Raw genomic sequence first — 15406 nt, 5'->3', positions numbered from 1 at the left:
TGCACATGTGTACACTGTCACCCCACTTTTTCCTTAAAAAAGAAAGATAGAGCAGGTCAGCCACTGCAGAATCAAACCAGAAACCTTCAGTTACATGGACTCCTGCAGTGCTAGGACACAGGACTTGAAGAAAAAGGGAGACCTAAACCAAGTCATGGTGCATTTCTCACGTGGACAACGACCACATACAAGCTCATATCTTATGATAAATCCTGAGAAGCAGAAGCACAAGCACTTGGCAGGGAAAGGAACGTGACAACTCACCTGGCAGTGCGGAATCTCGGACAAACTTCCTCCACAGAGCTCTGTGTTCATTTCCCTTTTGGAAGAAAGGAGAGCAGATGTCTGCAAGGGGAAAAAAGAGAAAAAGATGAGAGGCCACATAGCAGTCCTCATTTCAGCTAGGAGGAGAGCTGAAAAGGCAGCACTGCCCACTTCTGAGCTGCTCCCTGCATCCACTGGGAAGAGCATGCAGCACCTGCAGACAATCTCCTCCCTTCACAAGTAGCACAGACACACGAGCTGCTCGGACAAGCAAACCTGGACAGGAGCACTGTGGCCTGCAGGATTATCTCCCCTGAAAACCACACCGGTGACTTTTTCACCAAGCTGCTGAAAGTTGGAATTTCTAACCGTGCAAAAGAGACCACTCCTTTGCACTGAAATGGGAACAAAGCCTAAGTGCTAACCTAAGATGTTTCTCCTTAGCTTCTTGAGGAACACAGACACCTGGACGTTAGCAACATGAAGGACTTGTGGATCTTGCACTAGGTCCTCTTAAGAATCACCAAATCACTTCGATGTAGGAAGAAGGTCCTGCGGCTCCCCCCTTTTCTCAGAACAGCATTTCTGTTCAGTGGAGTGTTACCCTGGTTTTTCTGAGTTTCTTTATTAGCCTTTTGATTTTCATAAATGGAGTCAGATCTTTTAGTTACTGTAGAATATTAGAGCAGTTTTTCTACGTTTCCCACAGAAGTAATATAAACAAATCCTTTGTTTTTCATTCTCTGTCTTTTGTTTGCATATTTCTAACCTGAAAACAATTGTAACTGACAATTCGTCTGGCCACTGAGGCTGAGGGGTGGAAACCCCAAAAAGCCAATCTTCTGCTAGACCCACAAATGTATAAAAAGTAAAAGAATAAACAAAGGGGTCTCTTCTCTCCATCCTTTCAGCTGGAAGCTAGATCAAAAAAACCTCTGCAGAAACCTCTTGTCTGCGTGTGATTTCTTTGTGTTTCACGGTGACAGTGGAGTGCACTCAGGTGCCCATTTGCCTGAATAGAATGCTTCCCCAACACTTGTTTGTACACTCTTTCTTAGGTGTACAGCCACCACACCGAGCTGCTTTCCTAAGATAGACAGCAGACACGGCAAGCTACAGACTCCTCCCTTTGCATTTCTCCCAGCAGCAATTCATCTGCAACTGAAGGGACCCCCCCAAGTGTGGCAGGCGAGGTCTCGCCAGCACTGGCAGTGCTTCCTTCTACCAGCAGAAGCTGGGCTGCTGAAGCAGCAAGTGGAATGCATCTGCAGCGGTAGCCGTACCTTTGCAGAACAGGCAAAACAACCTGTAAACATTCAGCCTTTTACTGTCTTCTGCTAAGCTGAATCTCAGCATTTAAGACTGTGACTCTCTCACTCTCCAAACGTTTGCCTTGAACAGGGATGCTCCCCACAGCACCCTATCTCTTTCACACATCCCTAGTCTCCAGGTTGATAAGTAGGCCTGCAGCAGAAGGCACTGCTTCATGCCTAGCCTCTGCTTTGGTCCACCAGGGTTCCCAAATGAAACCCGATCCCCTCCGCAACAGAGGCATTTCATGGAATGCTACGTGGCAAAAAAGATCGCTTTGAACCACTAAATCCCTTCTTTTCCTATTCAAAGGATAGGTGGTATGGTAAGTAAGTGATGATCAAGTCTTAGAAATGGACAATCCACAAGGCAAGGGGTTACCTATCTGCCTGGTTCAATCCACACTGCCTCTTCTCTTACTTGCAGGCACCTCCGGTTGCCTCCAGAGATGTTGTCAGAAAGTCAGAAGTCCATCGGACACCTGCTTTAGCCCCGCCGATCACGCTGTCATGCATCGGCTACGCTTAGGATGCTCTGTGCGTGTGTCAGGAACGCATCCGGTCTAAGCCTCATTGAAGGCACGACTGAAAATTCTGAAACGATCTCAAAGTTTTGTACAGGCTGCCTCTCATCTCCCTGGGATGGTTTGCCTCCCGGCAGACACAAACTTCCACTTCTGCAGGTGCTCTCAGGAACCACAGGCTGCCATGGCCAGGATTTCACAGGACCCTCCAGAATGAAAGCAAGAGGGAAATAGCCATCTGCTCTTGCCACCAGCAAATCACTGGACTCTCTGGAACACCTTCAGCGATAGACCTTGACCTGTGTAGGGCAATTCCTACCTAGCCAAAATCCCAGCCCTCTTCCTAAATGCACGGGACTCTCATGGGAAGATGTCATGGGTTAGTGCAGTTTAGTTTTTGAAGTTCTAAAAGAATGTGAAATAATTCTCCAGGTCAAGACCTGGGAATTACTTTAGAAGACACAGAGACCTATCACAGAGTTCGTTAGATTACTGACATCTCTTCTGACCACTGAAACTGTTGGCTGAGACTCTGGGAAGTACCATTATGAAACCCTGTAACTTTCTGTAAGTGGGTGCTTTCTTCTTTTTCCTTTAGCTAGCGAGAGACGGGTAACATTGAGCTAGGCAGGCTGCTCCCCCCTTTTTGGAGGAGGGAGCTGTCCTGAGGCCTGGCCGGATTCTATCAGCTACCGGGTGAAGGGCGATGGGAAGGAGAAGTTGGTGGTTTTTAACAGCTACTTTCTTCAGAGTCCTTTACAACAGGGAGAGATCTCTGCTAGGCCCTGAGAAGAGCTATGGGCACCCTCGGGGCTGTAGCCACCCCAAATTACACTGACGGGTAGGCTGAGAAGGCATTGATGATCCTGCCTAGCTTTTTGGGATTCTAGACTGCCCGGCTGCTCCAGTATCTGATGTTTCTGTGAGTTCTTCCCCCCTTACCAGCACAGCCTTGAACATCTAACACCACGAGCCACAGAGGGAGAAACAAAGACTGCGAGCAGATGTAAGTGTTTCTTAGCAGCATGAAGCTTCCACAGCTCAGCTCTTCTCTCAGAGAGTAAGGAATGACGGAGTGAACATAGAGAACAGCAGCATGAAGTCAGTAAAGCAAGAGCAAAAAGACTATTGGGACAAAGAATTGAAGACTTAGTTGTTCTATTCCTACTTGAGCCATGGAAATGAACTCTATCTTTAGCTAGTTCCTTAAAATCATGGGAAAGATATGCATTTAGGGAGATGATTGTTTGAATTTCTGTGTCAATGTAAGCAAAGGTGTTTGTGATGAACTAAGGAATAGCTTGTAAGATGCCTGAACAGAGATACAGATGAGAAGCCCCCTGCACCACTGAAGAAGCAGGAAGATATCTCTGTACTTGTAAGTGAAGAATCCTTTGCTTTAGAGTTAGCCATCTTTAAAAAGTGACACCCCAGTATGCAAAAGTCTAAGACCTATGACCCATAAGCTGCTTAGGAAACTGCTCCTAGAAGTCACAAGCGCTAGTTTTGTGACAGTTTGAAACCCACAGGAGAACTGTTCTAAGTGGTGAGTAGGATCCATGACTAAAAAGGATACTCTTCCCATAATGAATTGATGAGAGAGTATGATTACATAGTGAAACTGACTGAAAATTACAAGTGCTGTCTCTTGATGTTGTTTTGTAAGAAAGGAAACAGTTTTGAAAGGGAGGGAAAAGTGGTTTTTTAAGTTTCATTCCATTTCTGGTTTTTTCCAACTATCTTTTTTTCTATTCTTGTAGTGGATGTTAATAAACTATTTCTTAATTTTCAAGTGAAGCCTGCTTTGTTTTTCTCCTAGTCTCTCTCCCACCAAAGGAGCAAATACCAAGGCCAGAATCCAGTGAACGTGAAAGCACTACATTAATGAGTGTTTCTACGTAGGTAAAAATTAACACTGTGACAGAGGAGGACGTGAAAAATCAGCAAGAGCAATACTTTTGTCTAGCATCTCCCTCAGGAATCCAGAGGGATTGAAATGCCTCAGAAAAGAGAGGAAAACGTCTGGAGTTAACCAAGAAAGGCATGATTACTTCTGTCTAGGAGCAATCCAAAACCTCACAGTGAAAGAATGCAATAGCTCTATACTCCAGTAATTCTGTCTCGATAAAAACAAAGCAGGAAAACACCCCCCAAGAAGGCAAAAGCAAAAGAAAAAAGCCAGGGAAAAAAAAAAAAAACAGAAAAAAAACCACAACACCCGTAAGCCACTCCAGAACAAACCTGGGACTGCAACTACAGCTTTACTAAAACAGCTTAGACAACTGCAAGAGGCACCAGAAGGACAAAGGCAGCAGTATTGAAAACCTCTTGTGTGCTCCTACTGGTGCACAGCCACAATCTGATGCATCGAACCAAGTCTTTTCCTTTTCTAGAGGGAAAGGCATTCAGAGTGAGCACTTGTTCTTTGGAGATTCTTACCTAACCCCCACCTATGTGGCTTTCGAATGCATTCCCCTCAGCAGGACTTCATGTCCAGGACAGACTCAGAAAGTCACATCCCAGACAGCTACTGGGAGAGCATTTTGTACGTGTCGGTGTACTTTTTCTTCTCTTGATAGTGCACCCTCTGCGCCTAAACATAGTCCTGGGCAAGAAGAGATGGGTTGAACCTCAAAATACCTCATCATAGCGTGGAAGGATTCCTCCTCGAGGCCACCGTTAGGATCCCAGAGGTGTCTGATGATGCCTGGAATCAGGTGGTAGACAGCATGACCCTGGCAAGAACAGCAATGTGTACATGAGATACAGAATCAGAAAGGATCCTTTCAGTCAAGCCTAAGAAGCTGCCAACTGAAAACAACCTCCTTTTACTGCACCCCAAATCTAAAGACTGAAGGCATCCCATTTCTGAAACCAGCGGGACACAGCCAGCCAAACCTAGCCTGGACTATAGAGCTGGGGGGGGCGGGAAACCCAGGCAACAACCAGGCTGGACACTGCACCCCAACTGTGCCCCTTGGCAGACTCAGAAGCACTTTCTTTCTCTTCCTACCTGGTCCCAAGCCAAGCAGAAAAACTTCCTGAGAAAGAAAACAACCCTTCGGTTCATGGAACTGCTTCCCATCTAACCTGAAGTCACTTCCACATTGTCTTTCCCGCTGCTCTGACATAGCTTTGGCACATTCGCTGCACAGATAGGAATTCAGTGCCATCGGGTGGCCAGCTGTGCTTGAACAAAGCACAGCGAGACGAGCAGAGCCCTGGTGTCACGTCACTGCAGCCTTGCAGGCAAGTAAATAGCAAACTCGGAAGGGCCCGGGAGAGGCTGCACGTGGAATAAACGGCGTATAGGGGGTAACGCTGCTCCTATTCCTACCTGCTTGGCCAGAAACTACTACCGTGGAGGTACTGCAGTGTCCCACAGCCAAAAACAACTGCAAAAGCTTTCAGACAAGCTGCATTGCCTGAGCTCGAAGGGCAGGCGACTCTGCTGGCAGGCCGAAAGGTGAGGTACACCAAACACCTGCTCGCCCTCTGCTGGCCAGACGCAAGAAAGCAAAAGGAAAAGGCAGTGCCTCGGAGCCTGCCTTCCCAAAACTTAGATGGCAGCATTGCTTTTCAAGGACCCTTACTTAGTCCACAGAGAAACGGACCAAAAGGTCTACCCCGTGGACACACCCGCTGCAGGACTTATGGAATGCATCCAGCCTCCAACAATCCTTCTCGGCTCTTGTGAGAGAAGCTCCCTAAGCATCCAATTGCCCTCTTGCCAAGTTCAGCCAAGAAGACCTCAGGCACTGCCACCATTTCCTCATCTTGCTCTAGGAGCACCGTGGCCATGTGACTCACTTGGCCCTTCCCCGTCACCGTGTCTTGAAGGGGGACATGAGTGAGGACCGGCCCGGCTGTCTGCCTCACGCTCGGGCAGGGGTCCTGCAGCCTGACAGGAGCAAGCAGGGACTGCACATAGCCACAAGCGAGCGTCTCTGACTTACTGGGACTGAGTCCTGACAGCCCAAAGCTCTGTCTCCCTGCAGCAGCGTCTTCACATGACCTTTCCTGGCTTATTGTCACATTCTGAAGGCCCAGCGTTACCCTTCCACAAGATTTTTATCCCACATCCATTCCCAACCAGGACTGTAGCATTACCTGGCACAGAGAGGTGATGTCCAAGGCTCCAGCAGGTCCCAGAAGCGGATGGCTAGATCTCCTGCTGCAGCAATGAGGTTGGATCTCACATCAGGCAGTGGGGACTTCTCCATCATCGTGAACGGCAGACGCGAGCAGGACTCGGGGAACTCAGAGCTGATGAGACTGACTACGGGAAAGAGACAGAGAACAAAATGACATCTCTCACACAGCAGAGGTAAAAAACAGGTTTTAAAAAAGTCATCTAGGAACAGTCCTCTGGGTTTCTCCTTTCCTAGGGAAAGGAATGGTAACATTGGATTGTGCTTTTAGGAGTAGGAGGGCTGGGAGCAAGGCTGTGGCAGGACTGAGCAGTACTTGACTGTGCAGACTTTGCCAGGAGCAAGGGCTGCAGCAGCTGACACCACCGAGTTGCTGTACATCTTCACACCCACCAGTGGAAGGAAGGCAGACAAGTGGTGCTTCCCTAGAGAGTGCGGAGAAAGGCAGTGGGCAGGAGAGCAGTAGTTGTGCATCCTGCTTTAAAAGCAATGACTCCATCCATCCCACAGCTGCTGCAAGCTATGGTGACTTTGCAAAGACATGCATTCGCTTTCATCACAGAACAAGCACCTCCAGAACAGCAAAGGCAAGAAACAGACAGCCTGCATGAAAACAGATAGCATGCAGAAGGACACCACTTCCTTCCAAACAAAACAGCCTTCCTCCTGCACGACCTGACAGCCACTGGACCTGCTCTTTCACACCGGCACAAGAGCCGGTATCCCCCTGTGGTAGCAGTCACAGGACCACCGACAAGTTCTGCCTCACCAATACTGCAGAAGAGCTCAGCCTGACTGTCAGCAGCCACGGGTCCTGCAAGGAGCTCTCCTTCCGTGTGCTCTGCGCAGAGAGGAGAGTGGAAGAAAGATGGCAGGCACAACAACCTCTTTCTTCACAGCCTTCTCTTCTCTCAGGTGGGAGGTACAGGCATGTTACCAGCTGCACAAGGAGAGCGGAGAACACACGGACACAGTGGACAAACCCACTTTCCCCCAAGGACAGAATGAAGCTGCGAGGGCTCGGCTGCCATTTCCCAGTGCACACGCTGCACAACACCAAGGACAGAATCACACCTGTAGTCTGCAAGGGACCACAGCACCTCAGCAGGTCCACCCTTCCTGCTGCAGCAGGATCTTCCTACAACACGTGGCACAGCACTGTGTCCACGTGGTTCTGGAGGAGCTCAATTGAGGGACATGCCACAACCTCTCGGGGCAACCTCTTCTGGTGCTTGCTCACCCCCACAGTCCAGAAATTCATCCTTATGTCCACCTGGAACTTCCTACGGCATGACTTGCTGCCCATGGCCTCATGTCCCAGTGCTTGGCACCGACAGGAACAGTGTGGCTCCAGCCTCTTGGCACCCCCTCATCAAGTAGTGACAGACAGGGAGGAAGTCCCTGCTCAGTCCTGACTCTTGCAACAGGCCCAGCTTCCCCAGCCTTGCTTTTCAACAGAGATACTGCAGGCCCTGAATTATCGAGAAGCCCCTCCACGACACCTGCTCCAGGAGCTGCACATTTCTCTCCAAATCAGGAGCCCGAAATGGAAAGAAAGTGTAAAATACCAACACAACAAGGAGAAAAGACACCTAGGAAAGCTCCAGCACCTGGGGGGGGAAGTTCTGCAGAACACAAGGGATACTCAAATACAAAAAGCAAGAAGATCAAAGCAACCTTTGCATGGCCAGTTTGGAGAGTGACGTGATGGGAAACCGTAGAAGGAAAAATACCAAGGCAAGGGAAGAAAGGAGACGTGGGCATGGCAAGGGGGAACAAAGCTCTATCCAACACGTACTAGTTTGAAAATGTCAGCGGGACCTCCTGCCGTGTGGAAAATGGTAGTGACAGTGATAAGCAGGCAGAGGAGGAACGGAACAACAAAGTGCCCTGTAGGCCTAGCAGAACTAGCATGAAATAGAGACGGCATGCCTAGATGGACACAACAGGTTTCTCTTGTAACCCAGGAAAGTCAGCGTCATGACACTCTTCAAAATGTTGATCCAAGGGAGACATAACCCAACATGGCATCGGTAGCATCCAAATCACCTCAGGAAAGACGACTGCTAAGCCTTCACCATCACAACCTAGCAGAGGATAGGACTGTCCCATCCTCTACACTGGGCTTCTAGGAAGCCTTTAGCCACAAGTCAGGCCACAAATGGATGTTCTTCACCGCCACTGCATCTGTTGCAAAAGCGGGGAGCAGTAAGAAAGAAGGGGATGAGTGAAGGGGGAAGCTTGGCCTAAGCCTGACCAGCACATCATCCTTCACTCCCTGCACTCTGCCTCTTCAAAACTCAATCCCAGGCTGGGACTGGCACTGAATGGGGGCATTCAGGGACCTCCACTCTCCCTGTCCATCCTGAGCAGTAGCTGTGTTTCTATTCCTGAAGCACATCTTGCCCTCGACCTCCTGCCACCTCACACGGCATTTCTCTGCAAGGCTGCTGCACCTGGGACACGAGAAGAGCTTCCCAGACAAGAAAAGAAATGTGGTGCTCACCGGGGCTCTCTGCTGCCTGATGCTGCTGTCACAGGTCTTGCTGCTCTTCTCCTCTTTCAGGAGGTAGCGTCTTCCTAGCTCTGCACGCGCAGACGCTTCCAAACAGGCCACCTGCTGCAGGGCCACCTGTCCCACCGGGGACACCGGCTGCGGCGGCAGGAACGGGGGAGACTGACAGCGCCATCTGGTGGACTCTGGGTGGAGAATCCCCTGCAAAGAAAGGACCAAAAGGAACACAGGTCAGCGTTCATGTGGACCTCTTCCCCATTCCTGAGGGCCAAGTCTCACTGCAGTACAGCCCATCTCCACACACGGACTCCTTGGAAGCCCCCGTGCCCTCCCGTGGCCAGACTTCCAGCAGCCCCTCAGCCCTGTTCTGCACTTCATCACGGCCATCCAAAGGAGCACTGCAAACCAGAGCCAGAGATTTCCTTCTCCAGCCTTTTTCCTCACCCGGTTGCTGCTCAGCAGCCTCCTGCAGCTTCTCCACAGCTTGCTGACCGCACGCATCCACGATGGCAGCGCGCATATGCCCCTTCTGCCGCCTGATACGTGAGCATGACAGCTGACCCCGTGAGGGGATCCAGGGATGCCTTGGCTGGCCGAAGCCTGAGGACAAGGGACCACAATGGACCCACACACACCAAGGACAACACAGCCATTCTCACGGCTCAAGCCCAGGTCCTGCAACCCTCCTGCTGACCTGGCCTCACCTGGCCTCACCACCTCACTCAGGCAATCAAACAGCAGGTGCTTCTGTGCCAGTCCAAAGGGGACACTGCTATTCTGCAGTGCTGGCTGCATGCAGAGACAACAGCTCAGTGACACTCATGGCAGCAGCACGTCACATCCCCCCAAGGCTTTCCCAGGGCTTCATCTCCCTGTCTGCACAGGGTTCAGCAAAGTCATGCCAGGGACATCCGCTCTGCAGCTAAACACGCAGTACAGACATCGCTGTCACCTGGGACAGCACAGGAACCGCACAGCCTGACTTGAAAGCTGGGCCAAAGGAGGACCCCTTTCATTGAAAAATGACTTCAAAGCAGAATGCCATCCCTGGAAAGAACGAAGGAGAGCTCTGCATCCAACAGCACCTCACACTTAGCTCGTGGTCTACATTCTGAATGGCTCACACCACCTTTTAGGTGAGGAAGAAGATCACCTGCAGAACAAGTAAAGCAAGTAGGACAAGACCTCAGGTGTCCCAGCACACCTACATCTACCTGATGAAGAGAGACTTCAACAGAACAGAATGGACTGAAGCATGGAGCAGCCTTCAGAACCTTGAAACAACAACTCCTCATGCACCACAAGCCTCTCCTCTCTACTCAAGTTCTATTTCAGAGGGATGAGTCAGGCAGAACAGCTACTGCCAACCAGCCACTCACTCAGTCAGTCCAATCTTTTCAGTTCAGTCCCTTTTCACATACAAGCTGAACTGCAGACCTCCATCCACCAGAAATGGAAAGGCAGCCACCTTGACAGCAGTGGAGAAGGTCATGAGACACGTGAACACAAGTTCTTGCAGCAATCTCCACAGCAAAAGGAGCTGTCACAGAATGACGCTGCTCTGGGAAGGACAACCGCTTTGGCACTAGAGCTCCTGACTCAAAATGGCCCAAAGAACAGAGTCAAAGAACCCCATTTTTTTCCAACAGCATTGAAAAGAAGAAAAGGATAAAGGACTTGCCATGGAAACAAGCCATCTGCCACTGTGTTGTTCTAAGGACAACACAGACAGCTTGGAGAACCTTGCAAGTCATAGGGAAGCTAAAAGAATCACACCACCAGAACACAGCACAAGAAAGAAAGGCTTCATGCTGGACAAAACACAAGTCCCTTTACCATAGGCAATCTGAACAGCAGAATGGAGAGAAAAAAGCAATCTTCTTCTGCACTCCACTCTTGACAACTTGAATTCAGGCTCTTGCCTCAGGAAAACTGTTTGAGATCACGCTCAGGGAGGTGACTAACCTTCATAGATAGCGCTGCTGAATAGTCCTCACCTACTTCATTTCAAACTCTGTCCAAATGGTTCCCCCATCTCCCTCTCTCTCTCTCTCTTTTTCCATACCATTTTCCCCGCTGTCTTTGCTTCTCGGCAATGTCAAGAACAAACCCAAAGCCTTACCTTAGCCTTGCTGGCAAGCTTGCATACAAGACGTACTTCTGGAGGCAGCCTAGAGCCTTCACGTGCCTTCTCACACAGCCACGTTGTCCCCCAGACGTCCAGGTGGATCCCTGGCATCTCTGCCTTTCCCCTGTGGAACGGAAGGGATGGGAAGATGACATCAGGGCGTGCTGAAACTTTGCACAAGTAGAGCAAACTGAGACAAACAGTCCTGCTGCTTGCTGGAAGGGAGCTCTTTAAAAAACGGGGGGAAGAACAAAACCATTGCAAAGCATTGAGGAGACAGTGACAGGAGCAGCAAGCATGACTCCCCAGAAGGCAGTGTCATCCACACAGCATTTGCAGAGGATTTCTCGAGAGGGATGGTGAAAGGGCAGATGATAGAGCTCTACACAAGAGATGGAGTGCATGCATGTTGTATACGTGAAGAATGTTGTATTCCTCTTTAGAAAGATATAGTCCATGTAGCTGTGCAGTGAAAATGGAGCTTTTGGGGAGCAACCAGAGGGAAACAGAAATCTTTCTGAAAAAAGGAATGGACAACTTGCTTATGAAAAAAGACCAAACTCTCCTGCCTCGCTCAGCCCTGACGAGAGCCACACAGATGAAAGGAAAAAAGTCACATGGACCACAGAGAATTCTTTCTTGGAATGCAATGGAGGCATCATGGACAACATGGAGGAATATTCAGCAGGCTATTGCTTCGAACGGATAAGCCTTTGGGAACAGGGGTCCTTGCTCATAGCTTTGGGCTCAGAAAGGCAGCCAGACATGTGTGCCCCTAGTTTTAGAGTCTCCTATTGTCCTAACCCTAAAGGTTCCATTTTAGGTGCCTGTCATTCTTTTCATAGAACCATGGTATAAAGTATTAAGCTATCAACATTTTAAAGAATGGACTGGCCTTTTTCACGGGGATCACGAGCGGGCACAGCATTTTAGGGAAGAAACAAGATGCCTGACTCCTCTTTGCTATCAAAAGCAGTAAGAACCGACAGGGCTAAGTCAAACAGAAACGGACCACCCCCCCGCCACCGTGCCGAGGCACCCGTCGATCCCAGCCGTCCGAGTTGCAATGGGTTTCCCGGCTGCCTTACCCGACCCGGCTGCGCTGGCTGCTGCCGCCGCCGCCGCCGCCGCCGCCGCTCTGCCCGTGCCGGGACCGGCGGACTCAGCCGCCATGAGCCGCGTGCGGGCTGGCCGCGCTGCCGGGGAGGATCCCGTGGAACGGCTCCCCCCGTCCCGGGGCAGGGAACAAAGGCCGTCTAAGCGGCGCCATTTGAGAAGCGTGCCCCGGGCTATGCCCTGCCCTCCCCCGCCTCCCTGCGCTCAGCTCCGTTCCCTCGGCAACCACAGAAAGGGCAGGGACAAAGCATTTCTCCCGACAGACACCTGCTGGAAACACGGCAAGTTCGGTTCAAAGACAGCCCTGTCCTGATTCTGCCTCCAAAGAACAGGGAAAGACGATGCAAGATAAAAACCACAAGGGCTAGAAGGAAGCCAGCTTTCCCCCCCCCCCGCCCCCCAGGCCCCCGCCCGGCCATTTTCCCGCCCGGGCATCTTCCCGCCCTGGCGTCTTCCCGCCGAAGGTTGGGGCCATTGTCTCACTGCTCCCGCCCGCTCCTGTGCGCTTTGTGGAAGTCAAGTAGCCTGTAACAGCAGCATTTTGTTGCCTAGGAACGAATAGGGGGGAAAACGTCCCAGCCCAAAAGGAACAAAGAGCATCGGCCAGAGCACTATAGAAAGCTAGCAGAGGGGACACAGAAGCCTTTTGATACTTTTGCATCTCCTCACCCAGCAGCCCACAAAGTGTGGAAAATCACCCAATGGCAGCTCGACAAGATGCAAAAGTAGTGGCTGCCTTGATCACTAGGCAGGGAAAACAGGCACCCGAAAAGATGCCTTGTGCTTCCCAAAATTAAAAAAGCACATCCAAGAAAACCCCCAAACCAACCTCCATCAGCCAGGCAGAACCACAGAGCACCCCAAGAAAGAGAGAGGCATCAAAGCAGGAAAGGAAAGCCTGTCTTCTGTAACAAACAGGAATGCAATGGTAAAGATGGGAAGCCCCGAACAAAGCCCTACATGACGTAACCTGAAACCCACCAGAAACAAACAGGACACACTTAGAAAAGCCGAGGCTGTCCTTAGAGATAAAACTAGCACTAAAACAGAATAGAGAGAATGGGAAAGATTCTACAGACTGAGGAATGGAAAAGAGCAGACTGGCCTGTCACTCAAAGTCATGCTGACGCCGCCTGCTCTTCACATGCTGATGGGCTGCTCGTCGAAGGGCTGACCCCGCCCACTACGCAAATGAGCAGGCTCCCTCCCATGAGCACTAGCGCCAAGAAGACCCCAAATGGGCACCAAAAAGCCCCCCAAAAAGCAAAGACAAGATCTCCAAGACAAGATATCCGCTTGGAAACGAGAGTATTCCTGAGGCACTATACATCAAGCTATGTTTCAGCGTTTTGACTTTCTCACCATAACCTCAGAGGAGCTCAGAGAGGGGAACACCCCAGCAGGCTCCCATTGATTCTATTGACTCCGAGGCACGCGCGTGAGGCAGAGCTCCCGGCGGTGCAGCGGCGGCACCAGCGGCAGCGCCGGCAGCGCCAGCAGCGGCAGAGGGAGCAGCGGCGGCGTGGGCCACTCTCCGAGATTCCCCCCTCCCAAAAAGAGCTGAAAATAAAGGTGATTAAAAAAGGAGAAGCTGCGCTCTCCTTTGCCCATTTACTTGGAGCTGGGGACTCGTGAGAGGTGAGACGCGCCTAGAAGAGGAACCACGAGGGATGCAGCAGAGGCGGTGGCAGCAGCGGCGGCGGCGGCAGCGGTGAGCCCCTCGAGTCCCCACCTCACAAAAAGAGCTGATATTAAAGGCGATTCCAAAGGAGATTCTCTCCTTGCCCACCTGGTCCAGCTGGGGACTCGGGGGCAGAAGACACGCCCGGAGCAGAGGACAGCACAGAGGAGGAGCACTGGTGAGTGTGCGGTGGCGGGCGTGGAGACGAGTGAATGTGTGTGTTTGAGACCGGGACCAGCACAGCTGGATGCCGGAAGCGAGTGTGGACTCTGGAGTACCGCGGTTCCGTCCTCCCGCGAGGGTGGCGGCCGGAAAACAGAGGAAGCGAAAGGTCACTGTGTGCGTGAGGCGTCTCCGGGGCTTGGAGGGCGAGCCGTGAGGGGGAGGCAGCAAAAGTGGGGGGGAGGGGGGGACGACGACGGGACGGGACTGTGTGTGAGGCATCTACCCTGGGGGGGGGGGGGGGGGGGGGGAGCGGGGCGGGCGTGTGTGGTCAGAGAAAAGGCGGGAACGGGGACGACTGTGAGTGAGGCGCTTTGGGGACGGGGGGTGGGGGGGGGCAGTGGCGCGCGGCGCCGGCCGGCAGCAGGGGCCGAGCGGGGCGGGCCGCGGCTTTACAGAGCCTCCAAAAGAATTCACACAAGCTTGGGGGGAATGGTTAGAAGGATTCACCCCTAACCTTTACCTGGTTCCATTGTGCTCCACTTCCCTGGGTGCACCTGAAGGTCGTCTTCACAAAGGTGTCCATCCCTTATACCCATCACAGTCACCCCCAGAGGCAGAGAGTTTCCTGGATTCTCCTGATCCCAGGGACAGAGAGGGAGTGATGATCTCTGGCTCTGTCTCTTCTGCTGGGTGTGAGGGTTTGGCCACCTCCTCGTCAGTCACTGTGCAGATTTGCTCTTGGATTTCTTCTTCTGAATGGGGGCAACTGCTGCTGAGCTGGGCTGTCCTGGTTCGGTGACTGCTTGTATGGAAGTGCTGACTGCCCCTGTGGTTCATTTGCTCTCTGTGACAGTCTGTGCAATCATGTTGCTTGTTGCTCTACTCTTGGTTCCTTTTCTCTTTATGAAAGTGCAGTCATGGTGCTTGTTGCTCTGCTCTTGGTTGCTTTTCTCTCTCTGGCAGTCTATGCAGTCATGCACAGAATGGACGGGGGGCCCGTTCGTTTGCTTTGTGACGTGTCTCTTGATTTCCCTATTAGGCAGTGTCAATCATTTGAGGAGCAGGCGAGAAGCAGGCAGTGTCAGTAGTTTGACAGGCAGGCAGGGGAGCAAATGGCAACAAGCAGGCAGGGAGCAAGCAGAGGCCCAGCCAGCTAGGGTGGAGGGATTATAACACAAGGGTCTGGGATTACAGGGTGAGTATGAACAGTTTGGAACAGGAGTAGGTAACAGCATAACATTTTATCAATATAACAAACCGTACAACCTTCTTAACAATATAGCAATCAATATAACTTGGAGTCTTTGGGTTCTCATTTATTTCAGTAATTACAAAGCCTTTTATTTACAAAAGTGTTGAATACTCAAAATACAAATACATATTCAGACCTGTCACCTCCCATTCCTCGCTTCGTATGCTAATTGGCAAAAAGGCTATTAAGCATGTGTAGTTTGTTTCCTAAAATGAGTCAGGGGTCTATTCTGGGGAGGGGGGGGGTCACCAAAAATGAGGAAGTAAGATGAGTGTTCCTCGTTCTGACCTTTCTACCTTT

The 15406-nt window shown here is 51.1% G+C and overlaps 1 protein-coding gene across 9 annotated transcripts; it reads right to left on the bottom strand.

The window, feature by feature from the left end:
- Positions 1 to 14079, bottom strand: LOC120766032 (uncharacterized). 9 transcript variants are annotated; one of them, XM_058424247.1, is made up of 9 exons: positions 11981 to 12370; positions 10887 to 11016; positions 9209 to 9364; positions 8756 to 8965; positions 7019 to 7189; positions 6209 to 6377; positions 4739 to 4833; positions 265 to 345; positions 1 to 32 (listed from the first exon to the last, which is right to left on the bottom strand). In XM_058424247.1, the coding sequence occupies exons 2-6, from the start codon at positions 11001 to 11003 to the stop codon at positions 6321 to 6323; spliced, it is 711 nt and encodes a 236-aa protein (XP_058280230.1). In that variant the 5' UTR covers positions 11004 to 11016; positions 11981 to 12370; the 3' UTR covers positions 1 to 32; positions 265 to 345; positions 4739 to 4833; positions 6209 to 6320. The 9 variants fall into 9 exon arrangements, 6 of the variants coding, with proteins under 6 accessions (XP_058280230.1, XP_058280228.1, XP_058280231.1 ...); XM_058424245.1 differs by lacking the exons at positions 1 to 32; positions 11981 to 12370 and adding an exon at positions 13798 to 14079 and having other exon boundaries at positions 39 to 345; XM_058424248.1 differs by lacking the exon at positions 1 to 32 and having other exon boundaries at positions 39 to 345; positions 6209 to 6674.
- Positions 14080 to 15406: the final 1327 nt, after the last annotated feature.

The sequence above is a fragment of the Hirundo rustica genome (assembly GCF_015227805.2).
Source record: "Hirundo rustica isolate bHirRus1 chromosome 1 unlocalized genomic scaffold, bHirRus1.pri.v3 SUPER_1_unloc_1, whole genome shotgun sequence".
Taxonomy (NCBI): domain Eukaryota; kingdom Metazoa; phylum Chordata; class Aves; order Passeriformes; family Hirundinidae; genus Hirundo; species Hirundo rustica.
The sequence above is the reverse complement of the archived record's forward strand: the minus strand, read 5'-3'. Positions and strand labels throughout refer to the sequence as shown.

Bases quoted from the DNA above. Each gene is read 5' to 3' on its own strand.
- LOC120766032 (XM_058424245.1), bottom strand. From the start codon at position 11,003: ATGCCAGGGATCCACCTGGACGTCTGGGGGACAACGTGGCTGTGTGAG. The intron at 7,190-8,755 runs GTGAGCACCACA...CTCCTTGTGCAG, and splicing joins TCAGGCAGCAGAGAGCCCCG to CTGGTAACATGCCTGTACCT. The intron at 6,378-7,018 runs GTGAGGCAGAAC...TCTTTCCCGTAG, and splicing joins TGAGCTCTTCTGCAGTATTG to TCAGTCTCATCAGCTCTGAG.